General features: G+C 40.4%; 1 protein-coding gene across 2 annotated transcripts; it reads left to right on the forward strand.

The window, feature by feature from the left end:
* Positions 1-614: 614 nt before the first annotated feature.
* Positions 615-15710, forward strand: LOC133558268 (upstream-binding factor 1-like protein 1). Of its 2 annotated transcripts, none has more exons than XM_061909507.1 (13): positions 615-832; positions 918-1093; positions 3876-3947; positions 6708-6778; positions 7076-7217; positions 7291-7332; positions 7412-7480; positions 9554-9615; positions 9685-9874; positions 9945-9992; positions 13262-13330; positions 13649-13712; positions 13785-15710. In XM_061909507.1, the coding sequence occupies exons 1-13, from the start codon at positions 805-807 to the stop codon at positions 13799-13801; spliced, it is 1050 nt and encodes a 349-aa protein (XP_061765491.1). In that variant the 5' UTR covers positions 615-804; the 3' UTR covers positions 13802-15710. The 2 variants fall into 2 exon arrangements, with proteins under 2 accessions (XP_061765491.1, XP_061765490.1); XM_061909506.1 differs by having other exon boundaries at positions 616-832; positions 13649-13717.
* Positions 15711-21271: the final 5561 nt, after the last annotated feature.

Here is a 21271-nt window from a genome sequence, read left to right on the forward strand (position 1 = left end):
TATATATATATATATATATATATATATATATATATACTGTATATATATATATATATATATATATATATATATATATTACCAAATAGTAGCCTGGGTGTTTACTTCACAAAATAATTTTTGGAGACGGGCGTTTGAAAGAAGCAGGCGGTTATTTGCACAAGGCTTTTATTTATGAGCTATTGTGTAGAACAATTTCCCTTGTGTATCAATGAAGTTTGTTTTTTGATTGATTGATTGATTGATTGAAACTTTTATTAGTAGATTGCACAGTACAGTACATATTCCGTACGATTGACCACTAAATGCTAACACCCGAATAAGTTTTTCAACTTTTTTAAGTCGGGATCCACGTTAATCAAATCATGGCAAGTCTAAGTCTAATTATCTGCTGATGTGCAAACATATTTCTAAACATAGTATGCATAAAACACAGCTAAAGTAATAAATGAGAAAATACGATATCCCCAAAAAATTTGTTAACAAAACACGTCATCGCACGTTAGAAAATATTCAGATCGACCAAGCGTTTTGTTTATTTTTACATGTGATATACCGGCTTGCAGTAGATGGCGCTGTGACTACTTGTTCACATGATTGGCTGATTGAACCGGAAATACAAGATCAGCCTTAACTTTCCCCCCCACTGTTGCCAATGGCGGTGGTCGTTTAGAGGCTTCGGGTGGATAATATATTATTACATATCCATCTATCCATTTTCTACCACATATTTTTAATATAAAAACGTTATCAAAGAAAGTGACTCGTGAAACTACCGTCGTGGAGGACTCCTGAGTGTTTTTTCCTATGGATGAAGTCCAAATAATGAATACTGGTAGGTAGCTAAATGACATTCTATTGTATCACATTATGATGTTAAAATAAAATGTCATACCTATTCTTTACTTGCTGCCACAAAGAGTGGACGAACAAAAACCTCCGGGATCTTCTGACTGCTATAAAGACAAACATATCGGAAAAAGACAGCACAAAGGCATACTCCCATGTACTCAAGAAGCTCGACTGGGAGAAGGTGGCGTTCCCTCCTTTCCCACCCAAAGAGTGTCAAAAAATGTGGAAACTTCTGTCACAAACGGTGAGTCGAACAATGTATGTCAGTATTTTTTAACTTTCCCAAGTGTTTTCCCTTTTGAATTATTGTTGCTGTTTATTATTTTGACAGTAAAAGGGAATTATTTGCTCATTGCCAATGAAATGTGGTGTTCCTGGCAAACTAGTTATTCTCAGAACAGATTATTTTAGGTTTAGTTTAGATTTGATGAGATTAGTTTATTTCAAAGGGGACAATGCCATCCATCCATTTCCTACCGCTTATTCCCTTTTTGGGATCGGGGGGGGGGGGGGGGCTGGCGCCTATCTCAGCTACAATCAGGCAGAAGGCAGGTTACACCCTGGACAAGTTGCCACCTCATCGCAGGGCCAACACTGATAGACAATGCAATTTCACAAAACACATGACTACACATGGTTTTTAAAAAAAGCCAGAATTAGCCAGAAGTAGAGCTGGGCGATATGACCTTTTTTTAAAGGCCTACTGAAATTAGATTTTCTTATTTAAACGGGGATAGCAGGTCCATTCTATGTGTCATACTTGATCATTTCGCGATATTGCCATATTTTTGCTGAAAGGATTTAGTAGAGAACATTGACGATAAAGTTCGCAACTTTTGGTCGCTGAGAAAAAAAGCCTTGCCTTTACCGGAAGTAGCAGACGATGTGCGCGTGACGTCACCGGTGTGAGGGCTCCTCACATCCTCCAATTGTTTACAATCATAGCCACTAGCCGCTAGAGCAATTCGGACCAAGAAAGCGACAATTTCCCCATTAATTTGAGCGAAGATGAAAGATTCGTGGATGAGGATATTGAGAGTGAAGGACTAGAAGGAAAAAAAAAAGGCGAGGACAGTGGGAGCGATTCAGATGTTATTAGACACATTTACTAGTATACTTCTGGAAAATCCCTTATTTGCTTATTGTGTTACTAGTGTTTTAGTGAGATTATATGGTACCTGAAAGTCGGAGGGGTGTGACCACGGGTGTGGTGACCGCCAGTGTCTCCGGTGAGAGGAGGTATAGTCCGCAGCAGCTGCAGGAGGACGCAAGCTCCGCTCATAACTACGATAAGAGCCGACTTATTACCACACTTTTCTCCCCGAAACCTGCCGGTTGACATGTGGTCAGGAACCATGTTCGCTTGACCGCTCTGTTCCAGAGTAAAGCTTCACCTTCGGGAATTTTAAACAAGGACACACCGGCGGTGTTTGTGTGCTAAAGGTAGCCACAATACATCGCTTCCCACCTCCATCTTTCTACTTTGACGTCTCCATTATTGATTGAACAAATTGCAAAAGATTCAGCAACACAGATGTCCAGAATGCTGTGTAATTATGCGATTAAAGCAGACTACTTATAGCTTGGATCGGGCTGGAAAAAAATGTCCGCTACAACCCGAGACGTCAAATTCACGCATCATCATACGCGATTTTTTCAACAGGAAACTTCGCGGGAAATTTAAAATTGCAATTTGGTAAACTAAAAAGGCCGTATTGCCATGTGTTGCAATGTTAATATTTCATCATTGATGTATAAACTATCAGACTGCGTGGTCAGTAGTAGTGGGTTTCAGTAGGCCTTTAATATCTTGATATTTTAGGCCATATCGTGATATACGATATATATCTCGATATTTTGCCTTGGCCTTGAATGAACACTTGATGCATATAATCACAGCTGTATGGTGATTTTATGTGTCTACATTAAAACATTTTTGTTCATACTGCATTAATATATGCTACTTTTAAACTTTCATGGAGAAAAGGAAATCGCAATTAAGTCAATTGACCAAAACTGTATTTATTAAACAATTATTAAGCAGTGGCACAAACGTTCATGTCATTTCCAAAACAGAAAGTGCAAGATTGTCAGAGACATTTTCCATCCATCCATCCATTTTCTACCGCTTATTCCCTTTTGGGGTCGCGGGGGGCGCTGGCGCCTATCTTAAGTGTCAAATATATATGAGCTGAATAAAAGGAAATCAAATAGTATTCGCTATGTGGTAGGTTACTACGGACATTATGAAATTCTCTTGATTCTCAAGCAGGTGACTTTTCAAATGATGCTACATATTAGCAGTGATGCTACTTTTTACAGCAACGCTTGTGCCGCATGCTTGACTTATTACGGTTGTCTGTTCGACATATTCCTACTTGAAACCAAACCACCGCCAGACGATGGACCCCCTGCTGTTTTTCTTGGGAATTACTTCTTCCTTCATTTGCACCTTCTTTCTCTCATATTACCACTCGCATAGCTATACTAGCATCACAGTTAACGTTATCCATGCTGCTACCTCTCTGCTTCGCGAGGGCGTGTATATATGTGACGTATGTAAGAAGGTGCGGCTGCCTGTCTGTGAGAAGGAGAGACAGGAAAGCGCGAGAAGAGCCTGTAATGTAATGCCCGCAGCTAAAAGCGACTGCGTGAGAACGTATACTCGAATATCACGATATAGTCATTTTCTATATCGCACAGAGACAAACCCGCGATATATCATATATATCGCCCAGCCCTACTACATATACAATATGATAAAAAATAAATACAACATAACAACATAACATTTATCTTAGCATCAAAACAGGCTCATCTTTTAGTGTTGGAAGCTGTTGGCGTCGATAAGCCACATTTTCAATTTTTTTGTGAAGGCCTTCTAAGTTTTGACCAGTTTAACCTCCCCAGTTACTGAGTTCCACACATTTCCGCTCCTTACTGACCAGGCTGACTTACTGAAAGTGCTCCTGCATAGAGGAATGTAACAGTCACCTCTGACAGTGTTGCATTTGCTCCTTTTTCAGATGCGTAAAGAACGAACTCTCACAGAGCTTGTGGAGGAAGCTGCAGCGGAACTTGGCAGTTCAACCAAAAAGGTAAACATGCAGCTCTCTTCTTCCATCCATCCATCCATCCATCTTCTTCCGCTTATCCGAGGTCGGGTCGCGGGGGCAACAGCCTAAGCATGGAAGCCCAGACTTCCCTCTCCCCAGCCACTTCGTCTAGCTCTTCCTGGGGGATCCCGAGGCATTCCCAGGCCAGCCGGGAGACATAGTCTTCCCAACGTGTCCTTGGTCTTCCCTGTGGCCTCCTACCGGTTGGACGTGCCCTAAACACCTCCCGAGGGAGGCGTTCGGGTGGCATCCTGACCAGATGCCCGAACCACCTCATCTGGCTCCTCTCGATGTGAAGGAGCAGCGGCTCTACTTTGAGTTCCTCCCGGATGACAGAGCTTCTCACCCTATCTCTAAGGGAGAGCCCCGCCACACGGCGGAGGAAACTCATTTCGGCCGCTTGTACCCGTGATCTTATCCTTTCGGTCATGACCCAAAGCTCATGACCATAGGTGAGGATGGGAACGTAGATCGACCCGTAAATTGAGAGCTTTGCCTTCCGGCTCAGCTCCTTCTTCACCACAACGGATCGGTACAACGTCTGCATTACTGAAGACGCCGCACCGATCCATCCGCCTGTCGATCTCACGATCCACTCTTCCCCCACTCGTGAACAAGACTCCTAGGTACTTGAACTCCTCCACTTGGGGCAGGGTCTCCTCCCCAACCCAGAGATGGCACTCCACCCTTTTCCGGGCGAGAACCATGGACTCGGACTTGGAGGTGCTGATTCTCATTCCGGTCGCTTCACACTCGGCTGCGAACCGATCCAGTGAGAGCTGAAGATCCCGGCCGGGATCTTCAGCTCTCTTCTTGCAGACATTTAAAGGTACACTAGTGATGGTTAAATGATGCCTCAGTAATTGTGTGGCACATTCATTAGCTGTATTGACATTGCACTGATACTGTGTTGGTGTTTCAAAATGGTCACCTGTCATCTACTGGATTTGAAAAGTTGTTACTTTTCACCTGAAAATAGATGGAGTTAAAAAATATAAATGTGTTTATTTTTAAATGGATACCTTTGCAGAAAGGAATATGAAATGTACAACTCTGGTCAATGAGCCATATAGTAACGATGAAAATAACCTATTCGGCCCTATTAGATCAAAACGGTTCCACGCTTCAAAAATCGTTTTTCGTCTTACTTCTATTAGATCCATGATAGCGATGAAAACCGATGTCAAACGCAGCACACCTCTTCTCCGACTTCATTTAGTATGAGCCAATTGGTGTTTAAATTGACATAGCAGTTAGTTACATGTTTTTTTCTTAAAGTGCCACATGTCAAAGCGTTGAGTGACACATTATGACCTTTGTTTCATAATGCATAGATGCTTCAGTATCTTTTGAATAGTTACTAATAAGTAGACCTATTTTGGCGAATTACAAGGAATGTGTAAATTAACGAGAATTGTATTGTAAGTATTTCTTTTCAACATGTTTAATAACAAAAAAGAAAGGGAAAAACAACAAAGAGCAATCAAAACAAATAATATAGTGATGTGTTACGAACATGTATACAATTACACTATTCGCGTTACATGTTTACAGTATCATTCGGACATTCTGACATGTCCGAAAAAGAGTAGGAAGAAGCTGAGCTTATTTAATCCTACCCTATTTCTGTCTAGAAATAATTTTAAAGAAAGTTGTTTACTTTTTAAATTTTTAAAACAACAACAAATAAATTAATACAATAAATATCATCACAGTTCACATTTATAGTTGAATTAATGTATGGTTTGCATAATTGAATAAGTGATTGAGCATTAGCTGTGCATTAGTTTTGCGGTGTCCTACACTTTCCAATTTTAAGTATTGTGTAGTGTCAATAACTACCCAGAAAGGTGCCTGATGATAATACATTTTCTATATATTTACCAGACCCAGATATTTAAACGATAAGTGTTCATTTCAAACCAAAAAAACAATTTAATAAGAAATTTGCCAAAAGCTAATTATATTTCTTTGATTAAATTTAAAAAGTTAAAATACCAATGATTGTCACACGGGCTTCACGGTGGCAGAGGGGTTAGTGCGTCTGCCTCACAATACGAAGGTCCTGCAGTCCTGGGTTCAAATCCAGGCTCGGGATCTTTCTGTGTGGAGTTTGCATGTTCTCCCCGTGAATGCGTGGGTTCCCTCCGGGTACTCCGGCTTCCTCCCACTTCCAAAGACATGCACCTGGGGATAGGTTGATTGGTAACACTAAATTGGCCCTAGTGTGTGAATGTGAGTGTGAATGTTGTCTGTCTATCTGTGTTGGCCTGCGATGAGGTGGCGACTTGTCCAGGGTGTACCCCGCCTTCCGCCCGATTGTAGCTGAGATAGGCGCCAGCGCCCCCCGCGACCCCAAAAGGGAATAAGCGGTAGAAAATGGATGGATGGATGGATGTCACACGAATACTAGATGTGGCAAAATTATTCTCTGCATTTGACCCATCATCCTTGATCACCCCCTGGGAGGCTATCAAGGGTGCAAGTAGTGGTTAGAGTGTCCGCCCTGAGATCGGTAGGTCCTGAGTTCAGATCTCGGCTGAGTCATACCAAAGACTATAAAAATGGACCCATTACCTCCGTGCTTGGCACTCAGCATTAAGGGTTGGAATTGGGGATTAAATCACCATAAATGATTCCCGGGCGCGGCACCGCTGCTTGCATGGGCATAGTATGATAACAATTGATAACACACAATGTTTCTTTATTCATCCTTAAATTGATGCCTATCTTTTTTGCCAGGGAAAGCTACGTCTCCAGAAAATAATCAAGCAAGAATCCAAAGGAAACGCCGTTCCAGCCAAACCACCCATGTGAGATGCCCACTCAGATGTTGAGATACTGATTAAATAAATGTAAAAATATGACTACTGCAGTAAAAGACCTCTAAGCATATGGAGACTTATCATGCCAAAGTTCAACTAAAATACCATATAATAATTTAGAAAGTCATTAAACATGTACAGTGTTCATCAAATGAATTCATAATAATTAAATTACATTTTGGGAAAATTATAATTTAAAACATTTTTAATTAATAGTTTAGCTCATTTATGATAAATGCAAAGTTGACACAGTAAATTCAAGCATTCTTCGTACATGTTCTTTAGGAGCGGTTATAATCTGTACTGCAAAGAGCAGCTTCCCTTCATGCAGGGCGTTGCCAAAAAACAGTATGTCAGCACATGGGCCCAACGATGGCGCGCGCTGAGCGATGACGAAAGACGCAGCTTCAACATTCGCTGTCATAAGGTATCCATTTTATATGTAGAGAAGATGATGACCATCAACTTGAAGATCTTCATGAAATGTTATGTTAATGCAGATGAAGAAAGAGTACACCAATAAGATGAACGACTATCTATTGGTAGGTCTTTTTTTTTGTATCTCCAAACCTGAGATACAGCTGCAAGGTTTTGTTTAAGTTTCATGTTTGTGTTCTCCAGACTTTGGACAGAGACAAGCAGCAGACGTTTCAAGATGACTCTGGTAACAAAAGACCAACACCTGTCAGGGTGAGGAAGTCAGTTTGTCCTTTTTTACATAACTTATGTAATCTTTAATGTATATTTCCTTTATGTTGTTTGTCAACCAGATGGCAGAATGTTTTTCCATTCAAAGAATGCAGAAGATTTTTCATTGTGACTCAATACTTTCTCTATTGTGTTTGTGGCACTACGAACAACATCAAGGGTTGAAAGCAGTTTTAGGAAACAGACATTTATTTTCCTTAGGAAAACATAATGGAACTTTTAAGTAGAGATTGACCAATTATTGGCGCCAATATTTGTTTTTATATATGCATCTATGTTGGCCTCTATTTATTCTTATCAGTCTTTTTTTTTCTACAACTACAACATAGCTACATTAGCAGATACAATATCTCATACTTGCCAACCTTGAGACCTCCGAATTCGGGAGATAGGGGTGGGGTTTTGATGTGTGTGTGTGTGTGGGTGGGGGGTTGGTGGTAGCGGGGGTGTATATTATAGCGTCCCGTAAGAGTTAGTGCTACAAAGGGATTCTGGGTATTTGTTCTGTTGTGTTAATGTTGTGTTACGGTGCGGATGTTCTTCCGAAATGTGTTTGTCATTCTTGTTTGGTGTGGGTTCACTGTGTGGCTAATATTTGTAACAGTGTTAAAGTTGTTTATACAGCCACCCTCAGTGTGACCTGCATGGCTGTTGATCAAGTATGCTTTGTATTCACTCATGTGTGTGTGTTAATGACGTATATGTAATATGATAAGACTGGCACGCTGTTTGTAAGGAGGGAAAACGGACTCGACGACAGGTTGTAGAAGACGATAAAGCCCCCAATATGGTTGTCCGGGCGGAAATCGGGAGAAATACGGGACAATGGTTGCCCCGGGAGATTTTCAGGAGGGGCACTGAAACTCAGGAGTCTCTCGGGAAAATTGGGAGGGTTGGCAAATATGCAATATCTACAACTATGATGCCAGTATTTTCTATTTAAAACTAAATCGATGAAGTACATAAATACAAACCACTGCTCAAGCACGAGCTTGTTTGCCCTGCATGAGAAATGTTGCCTTGTTTTTCACTGCAGCGGCCACACAAAATATTTAACTGCCAAAAATCCTAACTTTGTGTAAATATATTGACAAATAGGGGACATATATATTCCATCCATCCATTTTCTACCGCTTTTTCCCTAAGGGGGCGCTGGTGCCTATCTCAGCTACAATCGGGCGGAAAGCGGCGTACACCCTGGACAAGTTGCCACCTCATCACAAGGCCAACACAGAAAGACAGACAACATTTACACTCACATTCACACACTAGGGCCAATTTAGTGTTGCCAATCAACCTATCCCCAGGTGCTTTTGTCTTTGGAAGTGGGAGGAAGTCGGAGTCCCCCGAGGGAACCCACGCATTCACGGGGAGAACATGCAAACTTCACACAGAAAGACCCCTCTGCCACCGTGAAGCCCGACATATGTATTTTACATGTAAAAAGGAAGAGGCAGCATTCTTATACTTCCTGTAAAATGAAGAAATTATGTCAGCCAGCTTGAAAAATGTCTCGCCTTAATACTGTAGCTACGTGAGGGAGTCCAGAATTAATTTTATTTAAATGTTTGCAACATTTTAGAGTTCATCTCGCGGAAACCTTACAATGTATTAAATTTACAAACTGTTGAGTTATTGTGCTGTAGAGAAATCCAAGACTTTTATCAATTTTCCCAGGAGATTTTCCAGAGGTTGAAAATTATGCAAATGTTGATGCTCCTCTGACCTGCAGCATAAGACACTCAGTATAAAGATGTTTGTCAAATCCCCTGATGTTTTTTGGTGCTAAATTAACCACAACTTTAGCACTGCATAAATCATTATGTTGCTACTAGTGTAACATTCTTAAAAAAAACCAAAAAAAAAAAACCCTCATCCATCTGTTTACTGACGTATACTATTCATGTTTAAATAACTTGCAGCAAATGAATACCGGCTCCAAATATCTGTTATCGGCCTCCTAGACTACTAATAATCTGTATCGGTCTTGAGTAAAACATATCTGTTGATTACGGTTCTTTTACGAGTTGACTATGTTGGTCTGATGTCTTACAGAAGAGGAAAGTGTGGATAAAGTCTGTGAAAAAGTACCGAGACGAGCCCAAGAAGTCATCTTGGTAAGGAACAAACCTAAAATATGGTCATTGGTCCTCCAACAGATATGTGAATGATCTCTTCTTGGACAGTTCGGGATACAACATTTTCTACAAGAAATACATGGAACAACTAAAGGAGGAGTTCCCCAATCACAGAGAGCGCTTTGTCCACATCAGTCGCCTCTGGAACCAGCTTAGCAATAAGGACAGGAGTGACTATCAAAGCCAAGTGGAAAAAAATATAAGGAAATATGCCACAAACCTGCAAAAGTGGTTTATGGTATACAAAATTAAATCGCACTCCTTGTGTTTTTTTTACAGGTTTCAATTAATTTATTTTTATTTTGCAGACATTGACAGAAGAAGAACAGATGGACTATCGTGCTTCTAACCCAAGTGTGAGCTTTCTTTACCGTTCAATTAGTTTTATAAGCACAAGTTTAAAATACAAACCCTGTTTCCATATGAGTTGGGAAATTGTGTTAGATGTAAATATAAACGGAATACAATGATTTGCAAATCATTTTCAACCCATATTCAGTTGAATATGCTACAAAGACACCATAATTGATGTTCAAACAGATACATTTTTTATTTTTTTTTGCAAATAATCATTAACTTTAGAATTTGATGCCAGCAACAAGTGACGAAGAAGTTGAGAAAGGTGACAATAAATACTGATAATGCTGAGGAATGCTCATCAAACACTTATATGGAACATCCCACAGGTGTGCAGACTAATTGGGAACAGTTGGGTGCCATGATTGGGTATAAAAGCAGCTTCCATGAAATGCTAAGTAATTCACAAAAAACGGTGGGACGAGGGTCACCACTTCGTAAGCAAATTGTCGAACAGTTTTAGAACAACATTTTTCAATGAACTATTGCAAGGAATTTAGGGATTTTACCATCTACGGTCCGTAAAATCATCAAAAAGTTCAGAGAATCTGGAGAAATCACTGCACGTAAGCGATGATATTACGGACTTTGGACCCCTCAGGCGGTACTGCATCAAAAACCGACATCAGTGTGTGAATGTGTGTGTGAATGGGTAAATGTGGAAGTAGTGTCAAAGCGCTTTGATTACCTTGAAGGTAGAAAAGCGCTATACAAGTACAACCCAAAGGATATCACCACATGGGCTCAGGAACACTTCATAAAACCACTGTCAGTAACTACAGTTGGTGGCTACATCTGTAAGTGCAAGTTAAAACTCTACTATGCAAAGCCAAAGCCATTTATCAACAATATCCTGAAACGCCGCCGGCTTGGCTGGGCCCGAGCTCACCTAAGATGGACTGATGCAAAGTGGAAAGGTGTTCTGTGGTCTGATGAGTCCACATTTCAAATTATATTTGGAAACAGAGGACGTGGTGTCCTCCAGAACAAAGAGAAAAATAACCATTCGGATAGTTATAGGCGCAAAGTTCAAAAGCCAGCATCTGGGATGGTATGGGAGTGTATTAGTGTCCAAGGCATGGGTGACTTACACATCTGTGAAGGCACCAATAATACTGAAAGGTCCATACAGGTTTTGGAGCAACATATGTTGTCATCCAAGCAACGTTATCATGGACGCACCTGCTTATTTCAGCAAGACAAGTGTTACAACAGCGTGGCTTCGTAAAAGAAGAGTGCGGGTACTTTCCTGGCCCCCTGCAGTCCAGACCTGTCTCCCATCGAAAATGTGTGGCGCATTATGAAGCGTAAAATACAACAGCGGACACCCCGGACTGTTGAACGACTGAAGCTCTACATAAAACAAGAAAGGGAAAGAATTCCACTTTCAAAGCTTCAACAATTAGTTTCCTCAGTTCCCAAACGTTTATTGAGTGTTGTTAAAAGAAAAGGTGATGTAACACAACTACTTTGGCAGGTGTTGCAGCCATTAAATTCTAAGTTAATTATTATTTGCAAAAAAAAAATAAGTTTATGAGTTTAAACATCAAATATCTTGTCTTTGTAGTGCATTCAATTGAATTTGGGTTGAAAAGGATTTGCAAATCATTGTATTCCGTTTATATTTACATCCAACACAATTTCCCAACTCATATGGTTTGTAGATAAGATAGACTTTTATTTATCCTACAATAGGAAAACTCTGTGGTCACAGTGCAGATTCTACACACAGCAGAGTGTAACACATTGAAACACTAAAATGAATAACTACCAAATGCAATATGCTAGAAATTGTCAACCAAGCTATGTCGGTGCCTTTCCACAGGCGGTGAAAACGGACTCATTGACTTGAATAAAAACGTAAAGAGTCTGCAGCCGCTTCGCCTCCTGTGGAAATCAGGGGTAACATTAGCATGCTGACGGTACCGTCCCAACACGATTGGTCCAGGGATGAACAAAGACTACACAAGTGTGAATGTGGAGTGATTGAATAATGGGTTTTCATTTCTCTGTGAGCGCTTTGAATGTCTCGTCGATAGAAAAGCGCTATATAAATGAGTGTGAATGTTGTCTGTCTATCTGTGTTGGCCCTGCGATGAGATGGCGACTTATCCAGGGTGTACACCGCCTTCCGCCCTGATGTAGCTGGGATAGGCACCAGCGACCCCAAAGGGAATACGTGGTAGAAAATTGGATGGATGGATAAATTTAATCCATTATTATTATTATTACTTGCCTCCATGCACACCATGAATCTCAACATGTTGTTTTTTTTAATTTATTATTTTATGTAACCCAGAACATCACATAAAAATTTCCAGTTCGTGTGTGAGACCCGAACGATTAGCTCGGCAGCTTAAATGACGAATTAATTTCTTTTACTACTTTTGTTTACATCAATTCACGATACTACTAATTGAAAAGTTTACCTTTTGTTATCTTGCAGATATACATGTTAAGCGAAGTGCCACATTTAAATAATAAAAAAAACATGCTAGCCATTGATTAACATTAGCGAGGAGCATTTTGACTTTGGAACTGGACCATTCATTCATTTTGAGTGAAAAAAACGTGGATATTAAAAAAAACTGAATCGGATAAAAATGGGGAGTTATAATAATTACACTACCATATGCTGTAAAGCATTCATACAATGAAAACATAACACTAGTACCACCTATGCACATACCAAGTACACATGTTGTGCACCAGTTATCACACTATATAAATATGGTGATAACACTGTAGTAACACTCATTGCATTCTTAAAGGATTACACTACGTACAAATAATATACAGTGTTGTGACACCCATATTGCACATAGAGTGCACATTTTGCACACCGAGAAAAAAAAAGTATTTATATTTGTGTTCCATGATGATCTACGGCAGCGCTCATTCCTGTACTGTGCATGTAATTCAGTCTGTTGCTGAAGGAGCTACACTGAACCTCCGCAGTATTGTGCATACGTGAAAGGGATCAGACGTGAAGGATGTCAACTTCCTTCCGTCAGTCATTTCCTCGATGCTGTCTGGTGGGCAGCCTAGGACAAAATATAGGATTCAGACCTCTGCAGCTTTTTGCAGGATTAGTAAAAACAACGTTAGGACGTTGCATACAGCCACAGCTGTTGATACCAATGGGAGAAAAGACAACACTTTTTTTGCTTCCATAAATTAAAAGAACCTCTGCTAATGACTGAATTGAGCCGTTAATTGGAGCGTTCGCATCATTTCTTGTTTTTTCACGGTTTTACATATGTTGCAGAAATGTCCTTACCTGGTAATGGATGTGTCACATAACAACACAGAGGATCCAAGCTTGTACAGACCATCAGTGAGTATTCCAGCACATTAGGACAAGATTATACTGTATTGACCCGAATATACTGTAAATCCATGTATTTTCCCTTTAACTGTTTTTTTTTTAAAAGATAGGTCGTCCTATATTTAATGTCTTGCAAGCCAACCGGGGGCACCAAACAACTTCTCCCCGTGCGAGTCACAGCTTTTCTTCATCTCACTCACACTATGGAGTTTTTTTTAAAGAGTATATTTCCAAAACGGGGATTTAAAAAAGGCGCGTTGTCTTATATTCGGGTCAATACAGCAATATGCCACAGAAATACAGTTTTGTTTATTGCATGTCTAACAGGATTCAGAAGATGAGCTCATAGAATTGAGCAGCAGCGGTGAAGACAAACCATATCTTGTTTTAAGTGAGGTCAGCATTTCTGAACATTGATTTATATGTTGTTAGTACCGTCCATTTAAAACGTGTTCATCCACAGGACTACTCGGAGGATGACGAGGACATTGGCGAAACCACCTTTGCTATGTTTTAGATCAGGGGTCGGCAACCTTTACTACTCAAAGAGCCATTTTGACCCGTTTTACAAAATTAAGAAAATGTCTCGCCAAATTTCTCCCCCCCTACAAAAACCTCCCCCCCATTTCCTTCTGGGGTCATGATTGATACAGACGTTTTGTTAACGCTACATTATAAAAATATAACGCTATATTATAAAAATATAATGCTATATTATAAAAATATAACACTATATTATAAAAATATAATGCTATATTATAAAAATACAGATGTTTTGTTAACGCTATATTATAAAAAAAAACAATTTACAAACACAGGCTATTGGATGACGCAAAAGGAAACGTTAGGAAACGTGACCTCGGAAGTAAATGCGTCATCCCATAGCTTGTGTTTGTAAATTGTTTATTTTTAATTTTTTATAATATAGCGTTAACAAAACGTCTGTATTTTTATAATATAGCGTTATATTTTTATAATATAGCGTTATATTTTTATAATATAGCGTTAACAAAACGTCTATTAATCATGACCCCGGAAGTAAATGGGGGGGGAAGGTTTTTGTAGGGGGGGAGAAATTTGTCGTGACACCGACAATGGGAGCCACGACCGTTCTCACGAATACCTGCTGATGGTCACCCACAAAATAATAATAAGGGGGAGCTATGAAGCCATTGCCTTTGACGCCTTCTACAACATGTGCTAACAGCTTGCCAGCCCAGCAACATGTTGTATGTGGCTTCCACAGACAGACGTGCACGACTGCAGGCATACTTACTCAACAGCCATACAGGTTACACTGAGGGTTGTGATATAAACAACTTTAACACTCTTACTAGTGTGCGCCACACTGTGAACCCACACCAAACAAGAATGACAAACACATTTCGAGAGAACATCCTCACTGTAACACAAAATAAACGCAACATAACACTTACCCAGAATGTCATGCATCCATGACTCTTCCAGGCTATATTATACACCCCGCTAGCACCAAACCCCCCCCCCCCCTCCGTGCGTCGGTTGAGGTGGGCGGGGTTGGGGCCGCGGGGGTGTATAATATAGTCAGGAATAGTCATGGATGCAAAGGATTCCGGGTATTTTTTTGTGTTGCGTTTATGTTGTGTTACACTGAGGATGTTCTCCCGAAATGTGTTCGTCATTCTTGTTTGGTGTGGGTTCACAGTGTGGCGCATATTAGTAAGAGTAGAAAAGTTGTTTATATTACAACCTTCAGTGTAACCTGTGTGGCTGTTGACTAAGTATGCCTTGCAACCTCGTACGTGTGACGATAAAAGCAGCGAAATGCATGCGTCCGGCCGGGACGCAGATAGCATGGTGTAAAGGCGGGCGAGATGACATGTTGTAGAGGACGTTAAAAGTAAAGCCATCACAGCACGCCCTCAATATTGTAGTCCAGGTGAAAGTCGGAGAATGTTGACCCTGGGTGATGTCCGGGAGAGGCACCAAAATCCGGAAACCCCCCGAAACAATCGGGGGGGGGGGGTTCGGCGATTATGCAGCTGAGCCACATCAGAGTGGCCAAAGAGCCGCATGTTGCCGACCCCTGTTTTAGATGGAGCTGGACACTGCAGTAAAACTATTATTTTGATTGTCATGATCATCATTTAGGATTTTCAGGCGCTACTGTGTAGTGTTACCTTGACTAGTTCACCTTCATGCTTTTGATTTTTATCAATGCATTTTAAATTGTTTTAAATATGGATAAAGATTTGTGGATGCAAAGTTAATACTGTGCTGGAATTAAATTTTTGTGTAAATAGATTTTTTTTTTCAACACAATCTTGTTTTTGTGACAAATTAAATTCCTATGACAATGAAATACAGAATTTAAATGTAAAATGATTTCCAAATAAATTAATTGAATTGATTTATTTTGTCTTATTTCATGAGGCTGCATCACTTTGAAAATCCCAATGAAAATCGGAAATAAAAACAAATTAGGTAATTAGGTTCAAGAAAATATTTCACATTACATTTTACAATTTAATGTAGAGTTCGACCGAGGTAGTTTTTTCATGGCCGATACCAAATTTTAGTAGTCAAGTAAACCGGTATTTGGAGCCGTTATTAATTTGCAGTAAAATGTAGCTAAACATTTAATAGTATACATCAGTAAACAGCTGGACAAAGCTGTTGACTTGATACTGCCACTGTCCTCCTCCAAGTAACAGGTGCATTTTATTTTTAGCAGAACAATATTAATTCATGTTTGAGCTGTTTTAAACCCATGCCCTTCAGTTGAAATGACAGGGGAGAGGGTAAATCATTGAAATTAGATTTTGCCACTAACATTTTTAAACCATAAAAAATATTGATGGCACAGATTAAATAAAATAATCAGGACAGCCTAATACAGTTACATATTACTGGAGTTTATTTTAATTTCAGCAAGATATTTGAAGAAATTTGAGAGTGAATATACGTGCATACTCTTTGGAACAGAAGATCTCAGCAAGGGCATCACGGTGGCAGAGGAATTAGTCCGTCTGCCTCACAATACGAAGGTCCTGCAGTCCTGGGTTCAATCCCAGACTGGGGGTCTTTCTGTGTGGAGTTTGCATGTTCTCCCCGTGATTGCGTGGGTTCCCTCCGGGTACTCCGGCTTCCTCCCACTTCCAAAGACATGCACCTGGGGATAGGTTGATTGGCAACACTAAATTGGCCCTAGTGTGTGAATGTGAGTGTGAATGTTGTCTGTCTATCTGTGTTGGCCCTGCGATGAGGTGGCGACTTGTCCAGGGTGTACCCCGCCTTCCGCCAGATTGTAGCTGAGGTAGGCGCCAGCGACCCCAAAAACGGAATAAGCGGTAGAAAATGGATGGCTGGATGGATGATCTCAGCAAGGTCTGTCAAAGCCGTGGGATGGAGGAGAGCAATGACACTCAATGGGTACGTTTTCACTGTGCAATACAGTCAGGGCGTAGATAACATAATTATTGTAGTAAAATAGTAACAGTGATAATGATGAATTATTAAAATCCGGAATTTATATACACTTAAAGGCCTACTGAAATTAGATTTTCTTACTTAAACGGGGATAGCAGGTCCATTCTATGTGTCATACTTGATCATTTCGGGATATTGTCATATTTTTGCTGAAAGGATTTAGTAGAGAACATCGACGATAAAGTTTGCAACTTTTGGTCGCTAATAAAAAAGCCTTGCCTTTACCGTAAGTAGCAGACGATGTGCGCGTGATGTCACCGGTGTGAGGGCTCCTCACATCCTCACATTGTTTATAATGTGAGCCACCAGCAGCAAGAGCGTTTCAGACAGAGAAAGCGACAATTTCCCCACTAATTTGAGCGACAATGAAAGATTTGTGGATGAAGAAAGTTAGAGTGAAGCACCAAAAAAAAAAGAAGCGGCAGCAGTGTGAGCGTTTCAGATGTAATTAGACACATTTACTAGGATAATTCTGGAAGATCCCTTATCAGCTTATTGTTTTAATAGTGTTTTAGTGAGATTGTAAAGTCATTCCTTAAAGTCGGATGGCTGCGGTGAACGCCAGTGTCTCTCAGAGAAGCCAATGCAGAAGCCAAGATCACAGCTGCCTTTTTGAGCTGCAGGATGAGGTCGCATATTCCACTCAAGTCTCCGGGAAGAGCCGACTTAATATCACAATTGTCCCATCCAAAAACTTGCTGGTTGACGTAGAGAAACATGTTCGCTTGACCGCTCTGTGTTAAAGCTTCACAACAAACAAAGAAACACAGGCTGTGTTTTGGTGCTAAAGGCAGGTGCAATCCACCTCTTTCCACCAACAGCATTCTTATTTGACGTCTACATTATTAATTGAACAAATTGCAAAATATTCAGCAACACAGATGTCCAAAATACTGTGTAATTGCGCAATGAAAAGAGAAGACTTTTAGCCATAAGTGGTGCTGGGCTAATATGTCCCCTCCTACCAATATAGTCACAAACACGCGTCATCATACGCGTCATCATTCCGCGACGTTTTCAACAGGAAACTCCGCGGGAAATTTAAAATTGTAATTTAGTCAACTAAACCAGCCGTATTGGCATGTGTTGCAATGTTAAGATTTCATCATTGATATATAAACTATCAGACTGCGTGGTCGGTAGTAGTGGGTTTCAGTAGGCCTTTAATGGCCCAACTTTTCTGCCTCCTCACCTCTGTCCTCCTCCTCATCTTTGATCTACTGTGACATCTCTGACAGGTGGTTTCACCACAAGTGTGTCCTGAGGCCAGATGTTGATGGGGATTACCTGTGCCCTGCATGTTTATGATGAGGGATGGGGTATTGCACTATATTTATGTTAACCTAAATATAATATATAAAAATATTTCTGTTTGTATAGTTTCTTATGATGAGTTCCATTTTATTACAAAAAAGTATTCTATTTTGATTGTCTTTGTGTTTACTTTATTTGACGTTTGACTTTGAATATTGTATGTATAAATTATTTAACTATGTGTGGATTTTGTTATTTGTTTGTATTAAAAGAAATTGCATTATACCTTGTTTGATAAGAAATTATATTTCTTCTCCTCTGACCTGAAAAAACGTATTTAATTACAAGACTGGTTTCAGATTATATTATAGTAATACCGATGTATTTATTATGTTTGGTGTGAGAGGGACTTTATCTCTATTGTGAGGTAAACTTTGTTAGAGGATTCCCTTGTACCAAGAGCTGGGGACACTGTACATGCAAAGAAAATCATATGGGGTGCATTCTCAGGCAGGTGGACTCAACATCCTGCCTGAAAATGCACCCCCACCATAAGTCCACTTCTGGTGATCCGATCATCACATGGTTTTCACTGTACACGGGGGTAAAGATAGGTCACCAAGGTGAGTGTCATGTCTCTATGAGGTTCCTAGCCAGAGGTAGATGGGTTGCTGCATTCTCAGGCAGCTGGTCTGACGGTGCTGCCTCAACATACACCCCCCCTAACTCCGCATCTGGAGGTCCGATCATCACATGGGTTTCACTGTACACATTTGGGGCAAGGATGACTCACCAGGGTGAGTGTCATGTCTCTATGAGGTTCCTAGCCAGAGATAGATGGGGGGTGCATTCTCAGGCAGCTAGTCTGAAGGTGCTGCCTGAAAATGCACCCCCCAACTCCGCCTCTGGAGGTCCGATCATCACATGGTTTTCACTGTACACATTTGGGGTAAGGATGAGTCACCGGGGTGAGTGTCATGTCTCTAGGAGGTTCCTAGCTAGAGATGGATGGAGGGTGCATTCTCAAGCAACTGGAATCCACGTATTGCCTGAAAATGCACCCCCACCATAATTCCATCTCTAGTACTTCGGGTACTTTTGGTAAGGTTATTTGTGAATGTTCAATTTGAGACTTCTCAAAACCAAATCAATGGTAGATATCAGATGCGTTCATTTATTTATTCATCCATCCACCCATGAGGTTCTTAAAGTTAAATAAAATGTCATATTTTTAAAATACGAGTATCGGATCAAGTCGAATGAAAAAAGCAAACATTCGTTCTCCTTGATGTCTCTAAAAAAGTACATATAGAGGCTTACTTTGGTGTATATATTCTTTACAGTAAGCTGTCAAGGTAGACAATACATTTTCGGGACAGCAAATATTCCAATGGTTATAGTTTTCGCCTTATCTGAATAGCCTGAATGACGGCAAAATCATTAAAGGCTCACAATTTTGAATCCATCCACAAGTAAGGAAAACTTGGATTATTTCACCTTATGTACTTTTTTTTTATGCCGAAAGAGGCGATTTTAGCCACTTGAATGGCGGCGAAATCATTAAAGGCACTTGAATGACGGCAAAATCCTGATTAAAGGCTCACAATTTTGAATCCATCCACAAGTAAGGAAAACTTGGATTATTTCACCTTGTTATGTACTTTTTTTATGCCGAAAGAGGCGATTTTAGCCACTTGAATGGCGGCGAAATCATTAAAGGCACTTGAATGACGGCAAAATCATGATTAAAGGCTCACAATTTTGAATCCATCCACAAGTAAGGAAAACTTGGATTATTTCACCTTGTTATGTACTTTTTTATGCCGAAAGAGGCGATTTCCGGTCATTACAGCCGGGATTAGATATACTTTTCGAGGCGAGTGACGCAAGCGAGTGATGTAAGCGCGCTCCCACCAGGGGGTGCATTCTACGGCGGGGGTGCATAATAGACATAAGAGGTCACGTCACCCTGACCAAGTGCTAGTTATGTTGGTGGGGTGATGTTTGAACATTGGACAGTTGTATGGGTTGTTGTACTACAATCAGGCCATCAGGGAGCGTATAAATAAGAAGGAAAGACCAAGCCTGATGTGCGTTCTTTTTAATTTCTTTCATGAGGGTGCCCCTTCTTTCGTCTCATGAGACACTTTCTGTAATTATATAGATTCAATCCAACTTTGTACCATCTCATTATGAGTAAATAAAACTGTTGTAATGAACCCTCTATAGTTCCTGTTTCAGATTCTGACTTTTCCACCACATAAAATTGGCGTCACGAACAGGATTACTTTTCTACTACATCAGCTACAATCGGGCGGAAGGCGGCGTACACCCTGGACAAGTCGCCACCTCATCGCAGGGCCAACACAGATAGACAGACAACATTCACACTCACATTCACACACTTGGGCCAATTTAGTGTTGCCAATCAAACTATCCCCAGGTGCATGTTTTTGGAGGTGGGAGGAAACCGGAGTACCCGGAGGGGACCCACGCAGTCACAGGGAGGACATGCAAACTCCACATAGAAAGATCCCGAGCCCGGGATTGAACCCAGGATTACTCAGGACCATCGTATTGTGAGGCTGACGCACTAACCCTTCTTCCACCGTGCTGCCCAGTAACGGCAGCCATGAATGTTAAAAGTAATTTCTACACGGCAGACATTTTATCCAGGACAATTTGGAAAAGCTGCTGATGGTGTGTTTGACGGCAAAGCAGCTTCAAGGAAACACCTTAGAGGTCAGCTCTCCAAGAAAAATGCTGTACATTATTATTACATTATTTCATACAACTACTGTAGTTGTTAATAGTACATTCTATTGTATCGTTTTTTGTTATTTTTACGATATATTGTTGCTCCAAAATACTTTTAATATTTGTACAAAAATACAAATTTATCATCAGAATGTCATCCAGGAAATGTTTTAAAAATGTTTAATTTGAATGCGCCACGTACATTTATCTGCTCCAAACTTGCAACACTTTTATCTTAAATCCAACCAGGGTTTATTTTGGAGTGAACAAGCAGGAGTCACCTCCCTCGTCTTTGCGCTGACGTGAGTCATCTGCGCATATGCATTATTAAGTAATGCAATATTTTTTTTCGCAATTAATCACGAGTTAACTCATTCGTTGAGCTCAGCCACGGAACCAATTTATTAATTTCCGGACATTTTTTTCCATTCATTATTTTATATTTTACAGTGTTTCGGCAATATAATGATT

Source organism: Nerophis ophidion, linkage group LG08 (genome assembly GCF_033978795.1).
Source record: "Nerophis ophidion isolate RoL-2023_Sa linkage group LG08, RoL_Noph_v1.0, whole genome shotgun sequence".
Classification (NCBI taxonomy): domain Eukaryota; kingdom Metazoa; phylum Chordata; class Actinopteri; order Syngnathiformes; family Syngnathidae; genus Nerophis; species Nerophis ophidion.